The 14,812-nt window shown below is 35.4% G+C and overlaps 1 protein-coding gene and 1 long non-coding RNA gene across 21 annotated transcripts in view; one reads left to right on the top strand and one right to left on the bottom strand.

Annotated features, from left to right (window-relative positions):
• Positions 1-4,786, bottom strand: part of LOC144324188 (uncharacterized) — a 68,462-nt gene extending 63,676 nt beyond the window's left edge. For 2 of the 4 annotated variants that reach the window (XR_013389633.1, XR_013389634.1), the window contains exons 1-2: positions 4,645-4,786; positions 3,292-3,347 (exon numbers count right to left, since the gene is read on the bottom strand). This is a non-coding gene — a long non-coding RNA (uncharacterized LOC144324188). The remainder of the gene's footprint in view (positions 1-3,291; positions 3,348-4,644) is intronic. The other 2 variants (XR_013389632.1, XR_013389631.1) reach the window with 1 other exon arrangement.
• Positions 1-14,812, top strand: part of LOC144324186 (uncharacterized) — a 364,643-nt gene that overhangs the window by 188,924 nt on the left and 160,907 nt on the right. For 4 of the 17 annotated variants that reach the window (XR_013389617.1, XR_013389627.1, XR_013389620.1 and 1 more), the window contains one exon: positions 2,305-2,411. The exons of 1 other annotated variant lie outside the window; for it this stretch is intronic. Coding sequence is in view for 2 of the 16 variants with exons in the window: in XM_077915462.1 (XP_077771588.1) it covers positions 5,089-5,095 (7 nt within the window). In the remaining 14 variants the exon portion in view is untranslated. Of the gene's footprint in view, positions 1-2,304; positions 2,412-4,592; positions 5,096-5,773; positions 6,027-14,812 lie in introns of those variants that run through there. 12 more of the 17 variants (XR_013389621.1, XR_013389614.1, XR_013389615.1 and 9 more) reach the window with 9 other exon arrangements.

Here is a 14,812-nt window from a genome sequence, read left to right as displayed (position 1 = left end):
AATGTATTGAAACTAGTTTTGTGGCCTAAGATTTGATCTATCCTGAAGAATGTTCCATGTGAACCTGAGAATGTATATTATTTTATGATTATGTTGACTGGATTGGTCTATAGATTTCTGTTATGTTTAGTTGGTTACAGTGTTCTTCAAGTCTTCTATTTATTTGCTGATTTTATGTCTAGCTGGTTATCCATTATGGAAAGCATGGTATTAAAGTTTCCAAAATTGTTAAATTGTGCATTCATCCTTTCAATTCTGTTAGTTTTTGCTTCATGTGTTTTTGAGTTTCTGTTAGGTGCATAGATGTTCATGATAGTTACACTTTCATGATGGATTGCCCTTTTTAATATTATCTTTCATCCTATTTGTCTCCAGTAACAATAATTAAAAATTGCTGAATGCTTACTATGTTGCAGGCAGATCTAAGCAAGTGTTATTTGCAATTTATGAGTTATTTCATTGCATTGAGAATATCCAATGGGTTCTATTATTTCTTTGATTTTTTACTGAAAAATAATTTTTGGTAATAATTTATTCACTGAGGTATTGGGAATGATATTAAATGTTTGTTGTGCTGAACTATTTTCATATATCTCATTCTAGTTATTGTTTATTGTTTACTGATTGTTAAAAATCTGACGTCTATCCCAGGCCATGTTTGTCATCAAGTAAAAATTGAAGCCTTGGCCACTGTTAACTTGTATATTGGCAATGTTCTCAATCACTTTAAAATATATACAAAATAGGGGCTCCTGGGTGGCTCAGGCAGTTAAGGGTCTGCCTTTGGCTCATGTCGTGACCTCAGGGTCCTGGGTTCAAGCTCCATGTTGGGCTCTCTGATCAGTAGGGAGTCTGCTTTTCCCTCTCCCCCATGTCCTTCCCAAGGCTCGTGAACTTGCTCTGTCTCTCTCTCTCTCAAAGAAATAAATAAATAAGTATAATCTTTAAAAAAAGGAAAAAAACTTTATTAAAAATATATAAAATTACTGATGTGATACATTACAAAACCAGTGTGTACTATTAAACAGACTTCAATTACATGCTAGTTTCAGTGAAGTTCTTTTCTGATAGATTTGATCACTGAAAAACTATAGACTGCACAAAACAACTATGTTTTCCATCATGTACTACTCTCAGTTATATTTCTATGTCTTTCTTAAAATATAAAACTTAAAAAAAACCCACAGCATTTCTTGTTTCCTACTCCACAAAATACAGTAACACAAGTGTACACTTAATTTCTAATTTGTGTGTGTGTGTGTGTGTGTTGCAATCTACAGGTGGATACAGCTAGATATTGATGTGGAGGCAGAGAGAAATTATTATTCTTACTGAATGAAAATGAAAGATAGGGTTGGTTGTTTAGTTACCCTGTCATTATTAATTCTAAGACTATAAGTTGGGAGACCAAAGGTGGAGAGAGCTCTGAGTCTCCCAGTAAGATTTTTCAATTTTGTTAATTTTAAGTCCTCTGGGGAAAACAAGTATTTCTTACTGGTAGTGATTTTAAATTCAGTTCTATACATCTCTTACCCAGTAAATTATTTACTAATGGTTTACTTTCAGGTTAATTTCCCCCCACTCTTTTGTAATTTTTACTTTTTCTGTCCTCTGTAGGTATTCCAATGCAGGATTTGTGAAGCATTTGGAATTTGTTCCCATTTTTGAGATTTCCTAATTTACCAATTTAGCATGCTCAATTTTACATCTAATTTTATTTTATTTTATTTTTATTTTTTTAATAATAAATTTATTTTTTATTGGTGTTCAATTTGCTAACATACAGAATAACACCCAGTGCTCATCCCGTCAAGTGCCCCCCTCAGTGCCCGTCACCCATTCACCCCCACCCCCTGCCCTCCTCCCCTTCCACCACCCCTAGTTCGTTTCCCAGAGTTAGGAGTACATCTAATTTTAATTACATGCTTTCTGTGATAATATATAAATTATATATGATTTATATAGAGTTAATATAAATTAATCTTCCACATTTAGAATAGTAAAAAACATTGCACAAATACAGGTTAAACTCAAACTTCAGCTCTTTTGGCAATCAAATAAAATAAATAATTTTAAATGCACCAGATCAAGTTCATTATTGAATTATTATGTCTCACCCAGACTAAGAAGCCTTAAATTTCTTTTTATTTCCTAATATTCTTTACTTAAAAAAAATTATTCTTTTAATAGTATTGCAATATGCATTTCTTCCATGTATTATTTTTTATGTATGTTCTGGAACAATAAAGCAGCATTTGTCAGCAAACATTCATATGCTTGCTGCTACCTCTGCCTTCTTTTCAGGACTAAAATCATCCAGAGATAATGGACTCCAGGGAGAAAGTAAACAAATTATACAGGAACAACACTATTCTTCAGAGCAGGTTGGCAGCATGGATTCTACGTTCCAGGTTTGTTACACTCTGGTGAGAAATCTTAGAGGGGCCATTATTCCTTGTCAGGGGCAGCATGAGCAGCATGTAAAGGGTTCATATTCAGCCCTAACAAATTGAACTTACAATTTTGTTTAAAAATAGCATCCATCAGGGTGGGAGTGGATTTTTGGAAGGATAATATACAGCTTTGTCACTTTGTTTTACTGAATGTGAATGCGTAACATCTACCCTATGTAAGATGCAATAATGAAAAAACCCCAAGAATCTGAATTTCATTTCATAAACTCTGGATTTGAGTTTAATCCATAAACTCTGGATCTGACCTTATCTTACAAAGTAGGTGGGCAACTTAATCATTTTTGATATTCAATAATATGTTTAATAAAGAAAATTTGTTTAATAAAGAAAATACTGATACCACATCATTTTGAAGACCAAAAATGAAGCGATATACATAAAAATACTTGGAAACTATAAAGTCATGTAAGATGTGAAATTAGTATTATTATTAACAGTTCATTAGACTAGTCCCTGGTTGCATTCAAGGTATCTTATATTAGGGTAAAACTGCACATAAATGTAGATAACAAAGATGGCAAATCTGATGCATGGCTGATGAAAAGCTGACTTCCTCCATGTTAATTACTCTGCCTGACTTTCACTATTTGTCTCATTCCATCAATGGTGACATTTACATTGTGCTTTCTTGACTTAATTTTTACTTGTTTTTATCTCCCCTACGCTAATCTTCTTTTGGTGCTTTGCTTTTCCAATTTTCTGTCCATTTATAAGGCACATGCTAAATAAATAGTTATTATCTGATAGCTCACTTATTCATTAACCCATTCATTATTTATTTATTTAAATCCTTTATTTAAAAATCCTGTCTACTTACATGTCTAATGGAACAGCTGTTTGGAGTGTACAAATGTGAAATGAAATGGCTCCTTCCTGAGGTATTTTGCAGTTAAATAAGGAAGTTAGGTATGCAAATAACATTAATGAGAGGTAGAAAGGAGATGAATACTATAAGTAAAGGACAGGTTAATCATGGAACATTAGCAAATATCTTCTCCCATTCTGTAGGTTGTCTTTGAGTTTTGTTGACTGTATCCTTTGCTGTGCAAAAGCTTCTTATCTTGATTAAGTCCCAATAGTTCATTTTTGCTTTTGTTTCTTTTGCCTTCGTGGATGTATCTTGCAAGAAGTTACTATGGCCGAGTTCAAAAAGGGTGTTGCCTGTGTTCTTCTCTAGGATTTTGATGGAATCGTGGAAGGAGCCTCGGTGTCCATCGAAAGATGATGGATAAAGAAGATGTGGTTTATGTATACAATGGAATATTACTCAGCTATTAGAAATGACAAATACCCACCATTTGCTTCAACGTGGATGGAACTGGAGGGTATTATGCTGAGTGAAATAAGTCAATCGGAGAAGGACAAACATTATATGTTCTCATTCATTTGGGGAATATAAATAATAGTGAAAGGGAATATAAGGGAAGGGAGAAGAAATGTGTGGGAAATATCAGAAAGGGAGACAGAACGTAAAGACTGCTAACTCTGGGAAACGAACTAGGGGTGTTGGAAGGGGAGGAGGGCGGGGGGTGGGAGTGAATGGGTGACGGGCACTGGGGGTTATTCTGTATGTTAGTAAATTGAACACCAATAAAAAATAAAAAATAAAAAAAAAATCATGGAACATTAGACAAGTGGAAAAAACTCCCAGATGAGGAGAGATGTGAAGACCCAAGTAACATTTAAGCTCCTTCATAGGTATGGGGATATTAGCAGGGAAAACATGCAAAAGAAATATAAGAGTATGGGCAAATTATACAGTATGATTGGAAGAAAGCAAACATATAACATTGTTTGGTTTAAGTTACAGGTAATGGAACTGTATCAAATTAACTTAAGAAATAAATTAGCAAATAAGAAAAGGACACTGGGTCTAGATCATGTTTTTGAATGCTAAAGAATTTTGATTTCATTCAATAGGAGTCAGAAATGGGAAGCTATTCTGTGGAAAGGAGAAGCCAAAGACTGATATGCTAAATAGGAGATTAAAATGACAAAAAGAAAAGAAAAAGAGAGAGACAAATTAAAAGATTATGTGTGAATTAATGAAAGCTCCTGTTATCTTAGTGCAAGACGGAATGGAGATTTCAGAAAAATACTGAGGAGTTTGGAATTCAGGATAATGATTATCACTTATTAGTTGATTTTTCTATCCCAAGAATCCACATACATTATTAACCTTATCTTCAACAGGCCTAAGAGAAGAGCAGTTGGCTCCATTTTAGAGTGATAACTGAGGCCCAAGACCATACATACAGCTGGGAAACAGGGGAGCTGAGATTTGAACATAGGCCATCTCAATCCAGAACTGTACCCTTAGCAACTGTGCTATTCTAGAACCCCACTACTGACAAGGAGGCATGAGAAAGGCAGGATTCTGACATGATAGCAGCTTCCTGCCTCCATGACAGAGAAGATGCAGATGATAATCACAGAAAAATGACACAAAAATGGGGAGACAAAGTCAATCTGTTTTTGACATGTTGAGTGTCAGTCCTTATGAATTATAAAAGTGGAAATGTCTAGCAAGGAGATGGAAATGCAGGATGAGTGAACTCAGGAAAAGCATCTGGAGAAACACAGTTCAAAGTTTTCTAAAAGGAGGTAATAGAGAATGCCAGGTAAGGGCATGACAAAAGAGTGACCAGAGGGAAAGCAGGCCAGGGGCAGGTCTTTGGGAAAGTCAGAAAGGCAACTGTGATTTCTGCATGAAGCACAAACATAATTTCATATCACAGAATTTTAAGATCTTCCAGAGTAGCAATTCTCTCCTACTTGGAGAAGCCACTGCACTGCAGGGCACCATAAGCCTGTAAATCAATTAAACTCAAATTATAAAGTCAAACGGCATCTGTTCCCATCGTGACATAAAACCTGCTAAGATGAAAAATTTCTGGCTGGGATAAGTTAAATTTTTCATAAGTTGCTATCCCACTGAGCTGTTTTTCTTCATACAATTTCAATAACATAGAGGCAGATTTGGGGCTTGGAAGGATCCTTAGAGATCACCTGGTCTAATATCCTCATTTTATAAATGAGGAATCTGAGGCTCAGAGAGGTGACCCTAGGTGACAAAGCTAGCTTTTCCATAAATGGGTTCATTTATATTTACACTCTCTAAATGACTGGGGACCAAGCAGTCTATATTTTATAATGATACTTACCTGAGAGTATTATTGAGAAGAAGTGATTTATAATATGTGGCCACAAAGTTTATTGAGACTTTAATTTGTGTACATTCTTCTCTTCCTTTACCAAGAATGCAGGCTTCATTTCATTTTGTTTTGTTTTTCCCCAAGGAAACTGTGGTTGGAGGCATGAAAGCAGAGATTGCCTACAAACAAATAATGTTTATGGCTTTTAAGAATATTTGAGTTCCTTGAGAGGATAGGAGAAAGTGAGCGGTATCTCCAGTCGAGAGAAGAGAGTAGTGAAGTAGGATAGAGGGGAAAAAAGAAGAGGAGGTGATGTGGAGAGAAACAGGCTGGTATGCCTAAGGGTTGAAAGCACCTGTTCTCCACTCTTCTGAAGACCACATTTCATCTAGGCACAGTAAGAACTGATTAATATTTTAAAATTTTTGTTTTACACAAGTTCCTCTCAGCTATTCTATGTGGTCTCTCTAGACACTCTGGCCTTTATACCTGTTATCCCATAATCTAATATTAGAAGTTATCATTCCAAATCTCACTTCCTCTTCAAAAGGATTTTATATATTGACCCAATAGCATTAATCAGGATCACAAAGTCTGAAAAATAATGCATTCATATCACTATTCCTTTTGTTTTTGATGCAATGTTAATGTTATTTTAAATACTTTTAATTTTAAGAATACTTTGAGAAATGTATTATTGCCATTAATATTCCTCCAAGTATTCAGGTAAGCTTATGTTTTAGAAAGTGAGCTATGTACTGTGGCAACAAAGACCCACACCCAGGATTATAAGTACTAAGCTGAAATGATACATATAAATAATAAGTAGGGATTCAGAAAGGGAAGATAATACTTTTGAAAGATTTTACAAAGAAAGTTTTGTAGAGAGAATACCAGCCAAACTAGGCTTGAAAGTTAATATTTATAACCAAGGACATAGAGGAATGCTGAGTTTATTTTGGCACATTGAATAAGGAAGAACTTTTGTGAGAATGGTTAGAATATATAAGTAATTGAGGGAAAACTGAATTATATTTGAATATTCCTTCTTCTTAGAAATGAGAGCCGGGCCAGAGATTTTGAGAAAAATTCCATGGCATGTACTGGAAGTGGTTCTTAATTGAGAGTGCAATTGGAAATATTTCAAAAATATTGATGTCTGGGCCTCAGTTTGAAAGCACTTAAACAAGAACCTCTGGATTGGAACCAGAATGGGTATTTTTAAAACTCTCCAGATCTTCCTCAGGTGCATCAAGGTCAAAGACCACTTATCTTGAGATACGGAATGGGGGATGGGGGTGACATGGCGGGCAAAATAATCACCTCCAGAGATGTTCACACTAACCTCTAAAATCTATGATGGTTTACCTTACATGGCAAAAAAAGGACTTGGCAGGTGTAATTAAGGGTTTTAAGATGGGAAGATTATCCTGGATGACCTTACGTGGGCCCAACATACTCACAAGTATCCTTTTAAAAGGGAGGAGAGTCAGAATCAGATAAGTGACCTTGGAAGAAGCTGGAGTGATGCAGGGCTATGAGCCAATGAATATGGGTGGTTTCTAGCATATGTAAAAGGCATATGTAAAAGGCAAGGAAATGAATTCTCCCCGACAGACTCCAGAAGGAATGCAATTTTGCTGACTCATTTTAGACTTCTGAACTCCAAAAATGTAAGATCATAAATTTATGTTGTTTCAAAAAATAGTTTTGTAGCATTTGTAATAAGCAGTGAAAGGAAAATTATATAAGTGGCTGCTAAAAGAGTTAGTGCCTAAATGATCATGCTCCAGGGTAAAAGAAGGATCAAGATGCATAGACTCCCTTTGTATCACCTGTGGCCTACCACCCTGTGTACCAAATACAGATGGGGGAGATGCTACCTCTGCCTCTTTTATATCTTTAAAGTAGTACCAATCTCTGTCATTTCACTTGAAATATTGTCACTATCTTGCATGTGTTGGTGTGTGTATGTGTGTGTGTGGTGAGGGGCAGGAAATTTATCAGAGGCTCCCATTTTCTCGCCTTTTCCACCATGATAGATTGTACCTTATAGGTGAAGGATTTAACTTATAGGTAGGAGTTATGCTAATTGCCAAGAATGTTCATGAAAATTATACATTTGGCAATTAGAGAAGGGACCACTTAGCCCTTCTGTGTAACAGCCCTCAGAATGTTTGGGTATTCCCTTTTCCCTAGTGTATGGTCATTCAAGTAAGTGGTTGTAGGTCTCTGGGAAAAGATGAGGTAGTCACTACAACTGGAATGCTGCAGGATACTTTTTGGGGATCTAGTCTGGCCTTTATTCAGTGAGTTCAAAGCTGGAAAACATGCCCACATCTGGATGCTAGACAAAAGATTGAGATATTTTATTAAGACAGCTGCCTTAAGTCTCCTTCCTTGATTAGCCTTCCTGGATTTGTTGTTGCTGGTAGAGAGATGGAGCAATAACCTCATTAAGTGTTCATCTACCCTGATCCCAAGGAAACTGTTATTTTAGCCACATCTATGCCTCTCTGCTTGCCACACTTCTCTGACTGTCATTCCAATCTTGCTGCCCATGGGAATCACTGAGCTTACCTTTTTTTAAACTGTTAAGAACCACTATTAGACTCCATTACTTGGGGGAACTTACCATCCCCATTCTTATCGATTAGACCAATTCTCAATATCTTCCCCCATAAATCCTAGCTAATTAGACTGTAGACTCTAACTCTGGTGGCTCTTGCACCATTATATTCCTTATTACTTTGTTAAATGAAATATCTTCTTAAGCCTGCTAAAGAACAAAATCATCTGGTGGTTTGTCCAGTTTTACATCATATATCCACACTAGCATCAGGCAGAGAAGGGAAGCAAACACTTCCCCTCAAACTAACTGACACATTCCTAGCCCCTGCTTCAAGACATTAGATAGATAGATAATAGATGATAGATGATAGATATCAGCCATTCCCTTTCCTTAATTTTTAAAAAATGCTTTTCTTTCCTATATATTTTAAATTATACTAGAGACATTAGATTCCACAGTGACCCATTTACAAATAATCTTTGTATTCCCTACCTGACTTTAGATAATACTTCTAAGTTATTCAAAACCAGAGCAACTATTATATGTTACTTAATTTAAGTAGGATATACAATCTACAGTCTTAAAAGGAAACTTGTTCCAGTGGGATTTTTGTTTCTTTGTTTGCCCTTCTAAATCCTCAAAGCAAAGTTCTAAATATAAAGAATATATTGCTTTACTTATTTGGGTCTATATATATTTGCAAATACAGGTACTTCCTAGTATTTCCCTTGCCAAGAATATTAATAAAACCTAACTCTCCAAGAGAGAAGCTACATTTCACAAAAAAGTTGGTGAACTATTAGACGAAGTACGTATTTTTTCTGGTAGCTTCTCAAGAACATGGGGTAAGTCACTAAAACATAAACAAAGATAATAACTCAGCTTGTTGCCATTGAAAATACTTCAGTATGAAATTTGTTGAAATGTTTTAACATCTAAGCATTATAAGAAAAGAAAATAATGGTATTTACTTAATGACCATCACTTCAAATAAAACATAACAATCTTTTTTCATATCTTGAGCCCCAGATATTTATATCGTGGATAGAGCCACCCAAGCTGAAAGTTATAGTCTATTTTTCTTAGAAGGATGTTTATAAGACTATATTCTTCTCTGTATAAAGTTTTAAAGGCAATAAAATCTCAATGAACTAAGAGGAGTAAGAAACAATGGCATTTGTGATCTCCTCAAAAAAGAAATGTGCTCTGATATTTCATCAGGATGCATTTTTTTCTTATTATAAACTAGCATCTCACTTAACTGGAGATTTTATGATTAGTCTTATAAATGACATTTAACATTTTCAAACTCAGACATTATGGATTATAATTACATATGAATTTTCCAGTAAGGAAAACTGTAGTTGAATTGCATTTTCTGTACATCAAGTACTAAGTCTGTTAATGTAACAGATGCAAGTAGATTTCAAGCCTAACTGTAATTAGAATCACTTGGAGAGTTGTTTTTTTAATACTAATCCATAGGCCACCTGCCCCAAATTATTATTTGAATTATTTACATATATAATATATAGAAATATATATTTACATATATTTGAATTATTTATTCTCTTGCCCCAAATGATTCTGATTCAGTGGGGCTGCTGTGTGTGTGGACACTGCTTTTTACCCAGGGTTGAAAATCACTGCTCCTGATCATCATGTAAGTGTTTGGATTGCCCTAATAATGTAAACATTCAACGTCAAGTCTCAAATATTTCTTGAGCCCCCAAAGTCTGATTATCTAATGTTATTTAAAATCTCAATAGACAGAATAACATAATAGCAGATTAATTACTACAATTTATTCAAAATCATGCTATTTTTTGGTGTCATCCACTTTGACTTTCTTTGTTTTTCTCAACTTGTTCTTTTACCTTGTACTTCAGAGTAAACTTTGAGATGGAACTAAATCCATAGAAGATACATCAAGGCAAGAAAGATGGATTATCATCTAAAAAATGTTCAACTCATCTGTACAGTAATAGGGAACATAATTTGGTCCTAGGAATTGAGATAGTATGGTAATGGGAAATCCATGATTTGCTCTGTTTAAAGACCCTTGTCCTCAGGGGAGAAATATCACTTAAGTATTACTCCAGACATAGTGATACTAAGATTTCATGAGGAAAATTTCATTCACATTCAATTGTGAGATTTTAGTTTTATTAGAAACTTTCAAAATAAAGATTTGATTTACTATTTCTAAAGGTATTAGAGATGATTAGTGCAACTTCACCCAATTCTACTCTTAAATCTTGTTCTGAAAACCAAATTCATTATTCTCTCTTCTCTCCTAAATGTTAAGATTATATAAGGCAGTGAAACAAGTAAAACAAGGAATACTTAATTCATAATTTTAAACAAATATGTTTGGGCTGCGTTATCCCATCCCTCCTTGTTCTCTTAAATCTACTTAGCCTGACAACTTGCCACAACAACTGTCTCTATTGATAAAGCACATATCACCCAGGACAAATTTGTGGGTTTAAAAAATGTTCCTGTCATAGGAAAATTTATCCCTGGTCTTCAAACTGTATGTTCAGTCATATTTTATGATTTTGTTTTCAAAAGCTGTGGTTGCTAGAATTGATGAGCTGCACTGGTACCCACGGCATGAGCATCCTATTTCTTCAACCAAAAATCCATCATTGTATGAGGAGAATCAAGGTCAGGGTGTGTGTGTGTGTGTGTGAAAACAGTCTCTCACTCAGATGTGGGGAAAAGAGAGGAGATATGGAAGCTGGTAGGGGTGAAGCTCCTTTCTGACTTGTTCTCAAATTTCCCAGTTTTAACAGTTGTTCTAGTTAGTCAGAAATCAAAGGAATGGAAAACAGCAGAATCCTGAGACCTTAAATCAGCCGTCACTTTTTTCCAGAGCATAAGAACTCCTTCAAACTTCAACCTGCATGTGGATTCTCAGGCATCTTGTCAAAATGTGGGACTGTGTTGAGAGGGCTAAAGTGGGGACTGATTTTACGTTTCTGTCAGGTGACGCTGAGATTGCTGACCCAGTTACTTAGAGCACAACTGCCCAAGATAGTCTCTGTGTAAGTAAGTTCACCTCCTCAACCCTCCTTAAACTAATGCACTTTTCCAAGACTAGTGGTCAAATAAAACAGAGGGGAACATTGGGCATTTATGAATTATTTATTCTCTTGCCTTATGAATGGATGTAGGATGTGCCAATCATAATTAAGCACCTCATTAGCTCTAATTACAGAACAAAAAGCATTCTCTTTGAATTTCACTACCCTGCTCTACCTAGCATATGAGGACTTTTTGCCATTAAAATATATTTCAGCCTGAAATTTCAAAGAGTGATTTTTCTAATGAGCTGGTGATAAAACTACTCTCAGCCATCGGAACAGCTATATTTAGAGCTGAATTAAGATTTTGTCCATGAGTAAAGAAATGGAGTAAGTGGCAATAAGTTAATAGGTCCTGTCACGAGTAGAGCAAACTAACTGCTTTTTAAAAATTAACCCTGAACCTTATCCTCATTCAGTAGTTAATGAAATTGAGAGATGGAATACTACATATATTATTTATAACATTAATAGAAAAATCAAATAATTATTTCTTGGCTTTGTTCCTTGCATATTTTAACTTTCTGCCTTCAGCATTTGGAGATTGCATTGAATTTGAGGAAGGAACTGCTCTAGAGTCTAATTAGTACCAACATTTATGGAAAGCTTAATGTAACCAGGCAGACACTGTTTTAGGCATTAGCTTTAATGAATCTTCATGAGGTTTGTACAATTGCTTTTATTTCCATTTTAAAGGTAAGGAAACTGAGCAATTTAGAAACTTGCCCTACATTACATAGCCAGAAGTGTCAAAGGCAGGGCTTGAAACCAAGCATTTTGATTGCAGTGTCCATGCAAGTAACCACTCTGTGACTCTGGCTTGTTGGTTATATAGGTATAAGGTGTGATTTCAGAGAAGCTAGGGAAGCTCCTCCAACACAGCCCCTGACCCAAAGTCCTTCAATAGAAACCAAAGCTGCAGATACTTTGAATTTAAATTTTTCATTCATGTTCCTTGTTAAATTTAGCACAAATTATCTACAAATGCTTACCTGCTTGTATCCAGAAAAGCTATAACCACCTTGTATAAACCCAACTGTTCATCTCTCCAGTCCCTATACCCATGTTGTTAAGTCCTGGAGGAAAAAGATCATGGTTATTCTGACGTTATCACACATTCCTTATCTCCAGCCTTAGTTGTATGTTCAGATTTTCTTAGAATCCTTCCCCTTCAAGCAGTACTTTATATCATATCAGTGCCACGTCTTGCAGCCCTGCCACCCCACTTTCTTCTCATTCTTAGCAAGTGTCTTTGGCTTCTATTACCTAATGACCTAATGAGTCCATTAGGTGTGAAGGCTCTTAAGCCTGCCCCCCTCACAAATATCCTAGAACATTTCCACCCAATCAGCCTTCCTCTGCTTCATTGTGGTTTCCATGGAAAAGAGTGCCCCACTTCCCATGCAAACCTCACCTTGCACCTCTGCTATGGATGGCAACGCCACCACCGTCCTTCATCTGTCTTCATCAGTCTTAAATTTACAACTTTTATGCCTTCTATGCTCAAGTTTCTCCAAACATTAAAAAAGCAAAATCAAACCAAAAAAAGCAAACAAACAAATAGAAAGAAATCACACTCAGTTTTATCCTTCTAATTTTTAGCTAGGGGTCTATCTCACCCCTCACTGTCGTCGAGATTGTTTTGAAGAATTATACTCTTGTTCTCTACCTTTACATTGTTATTTCTTATTTCTCATTAGTCTTTGTCTTCACTGGTTTTACATTTTTCACAATCACCAATGACATAATACTAAATTTTAATGGGCATCTGTCGGGTTCCATCTCCTTCAATTTCTTCAGCTTACAGTGTTACTATTACTTCCTTTCATTTTAAATTATCTTTTTTTTTTTTCCCTAGAATAGCACTCCATTTGTTTTCCTCTGGAAAGACTGCATGATGGTGAAATTGGGAAGTTAAAGAAAAAATGTGAAGATGTGACAATGTCATATATTGCTCTGATATAGCACTATAGAATACGAACACATGTAGGCCCTGTGGAATAGACCATTCATTTATGTTCTGGTTGTAGACTATTGCTCTGACATCTTCCTCTAAATAACAGAGAAGGATGTGAAACACCCTATTCTAAATCCTCTCATTCCTACAGCCATCATAAAAACTCCTCCCCTGAGAGATGGGCCAGGTGAAAAATAACCAGAAAGAAAAAATGTTCATTTTAGGCAAAGTAATGCCTTCTGAATACCATATAATCTTTTTTGTGTGTGTCTAGCATTCACTGTCATAAGCAAAGTCAGAGAATTCTGACTGAATAGTGGTTACATTTAGCTGGCTGAAGGCAAAAGCCTTAGTGTGGAAATCAGGAGTGCCTTTTCAGGAGATAGTCTCCCAAATTCTGGGAAAATTTGATAAGGATACTTTCCAGAATTTTATATGTTCCCGAAGTTACAGGTAACTTGAAGAAGCCAGTTTGCTAGGTTATAGATCTGTTTCTGAAAAATTTAAATTGTTCACCTATTTTCAAAAATCTCCCTATTTTTGCTGGGCTTATTAATTCTCTGCCTCAGCATTCTTATCTGTGAAATGAGGATATCCACAGTAGATACCTCAAAGGGTTGTTGTGAATATTAAATATGTAAATCTGTTTTATGTGTTAATTACTATTATTATTTTGTGCTTTCATTTTTTGTACTTTCTAATTTCTATCAACTTCAATTTGGGCCTCATATCCATAAGAAATCACTGAGGAACATCTACTTTCTCCTACTGACTAAATCGGTTCATTGAATGCACAACCACAAACAGGAAAATAAACAAACACATTTAACCTTTTATAAATAATGAGAGACTAGGAATCTCATCACCCAGGGGTTTCTCATAACTTGAAACAGATAAGGCTGCCTAATAGAATCGTAGTGCAGATTAAATGATAAATTACGTGATGTGCTCGACATAGAGAATTGCTTCCTTGTTTCAATTATGGTAATTCTGATTTGCAGAATCATCACTTAGTGCTATGAGTCTGTGTTTATTCTGTTTGCATTAACTGCAGTTAGCAGGGGTAGTGATGGGGGAATAATAACTGTATAGGAGATTTCTGTATTGCTCTATTCTATCAGATTGAAAAAAATTCAATCCAGTCTAGTCAATGCCCTTCTCATGTGCTTGTATGTTTTTTCTTATTGATCAGCCCTGCTGCTCTTTTTCAGAAGCGATCTTAGCTTCTTCATCTTCACTGCTAGACTATTATGGGCACAGAGTTTTTACAAAATTTTAAGAAACACTCAACCAACTCCATTCATTGGTCTTATTTACATGTATAGTCAAAAGAGTTTTCTGTGTAAATAAATCTTTTAGCCTTTTGATTTTTTTAATTCTCAAAAAAATATTACCTTGTAAAGATTCTAGACTTTCTCTTGTTATCTTGGTACATGTGTATTTCCTTTCTTTCATGGTGGGGAGGGTGAGGGGTGTGTGTGTGTGTGGTGTTTGGAATAGAGAAATAGATTCTGAGGGTTAAATACTCAACATTACAGAGAAGGAATAGATTAACACTAATTAGT

This window comes from Canis aureus, chromosome 11 (genome assembly GCF_053574225.1).
Source record: "Canis aureus isolate CA01 chromosome 11, VMU_Caureus_v.1.0, whole genome shotgun sequence".
NCBI classification, from domain to species: Eukaryota; Metazoa; Chordata; class Mammalia; order Carnivora; family Canidae; genus Canis; species Canis aureus.
This window is presented reverse-complemented; position numbering and strand designations above follow the sequence as displayed.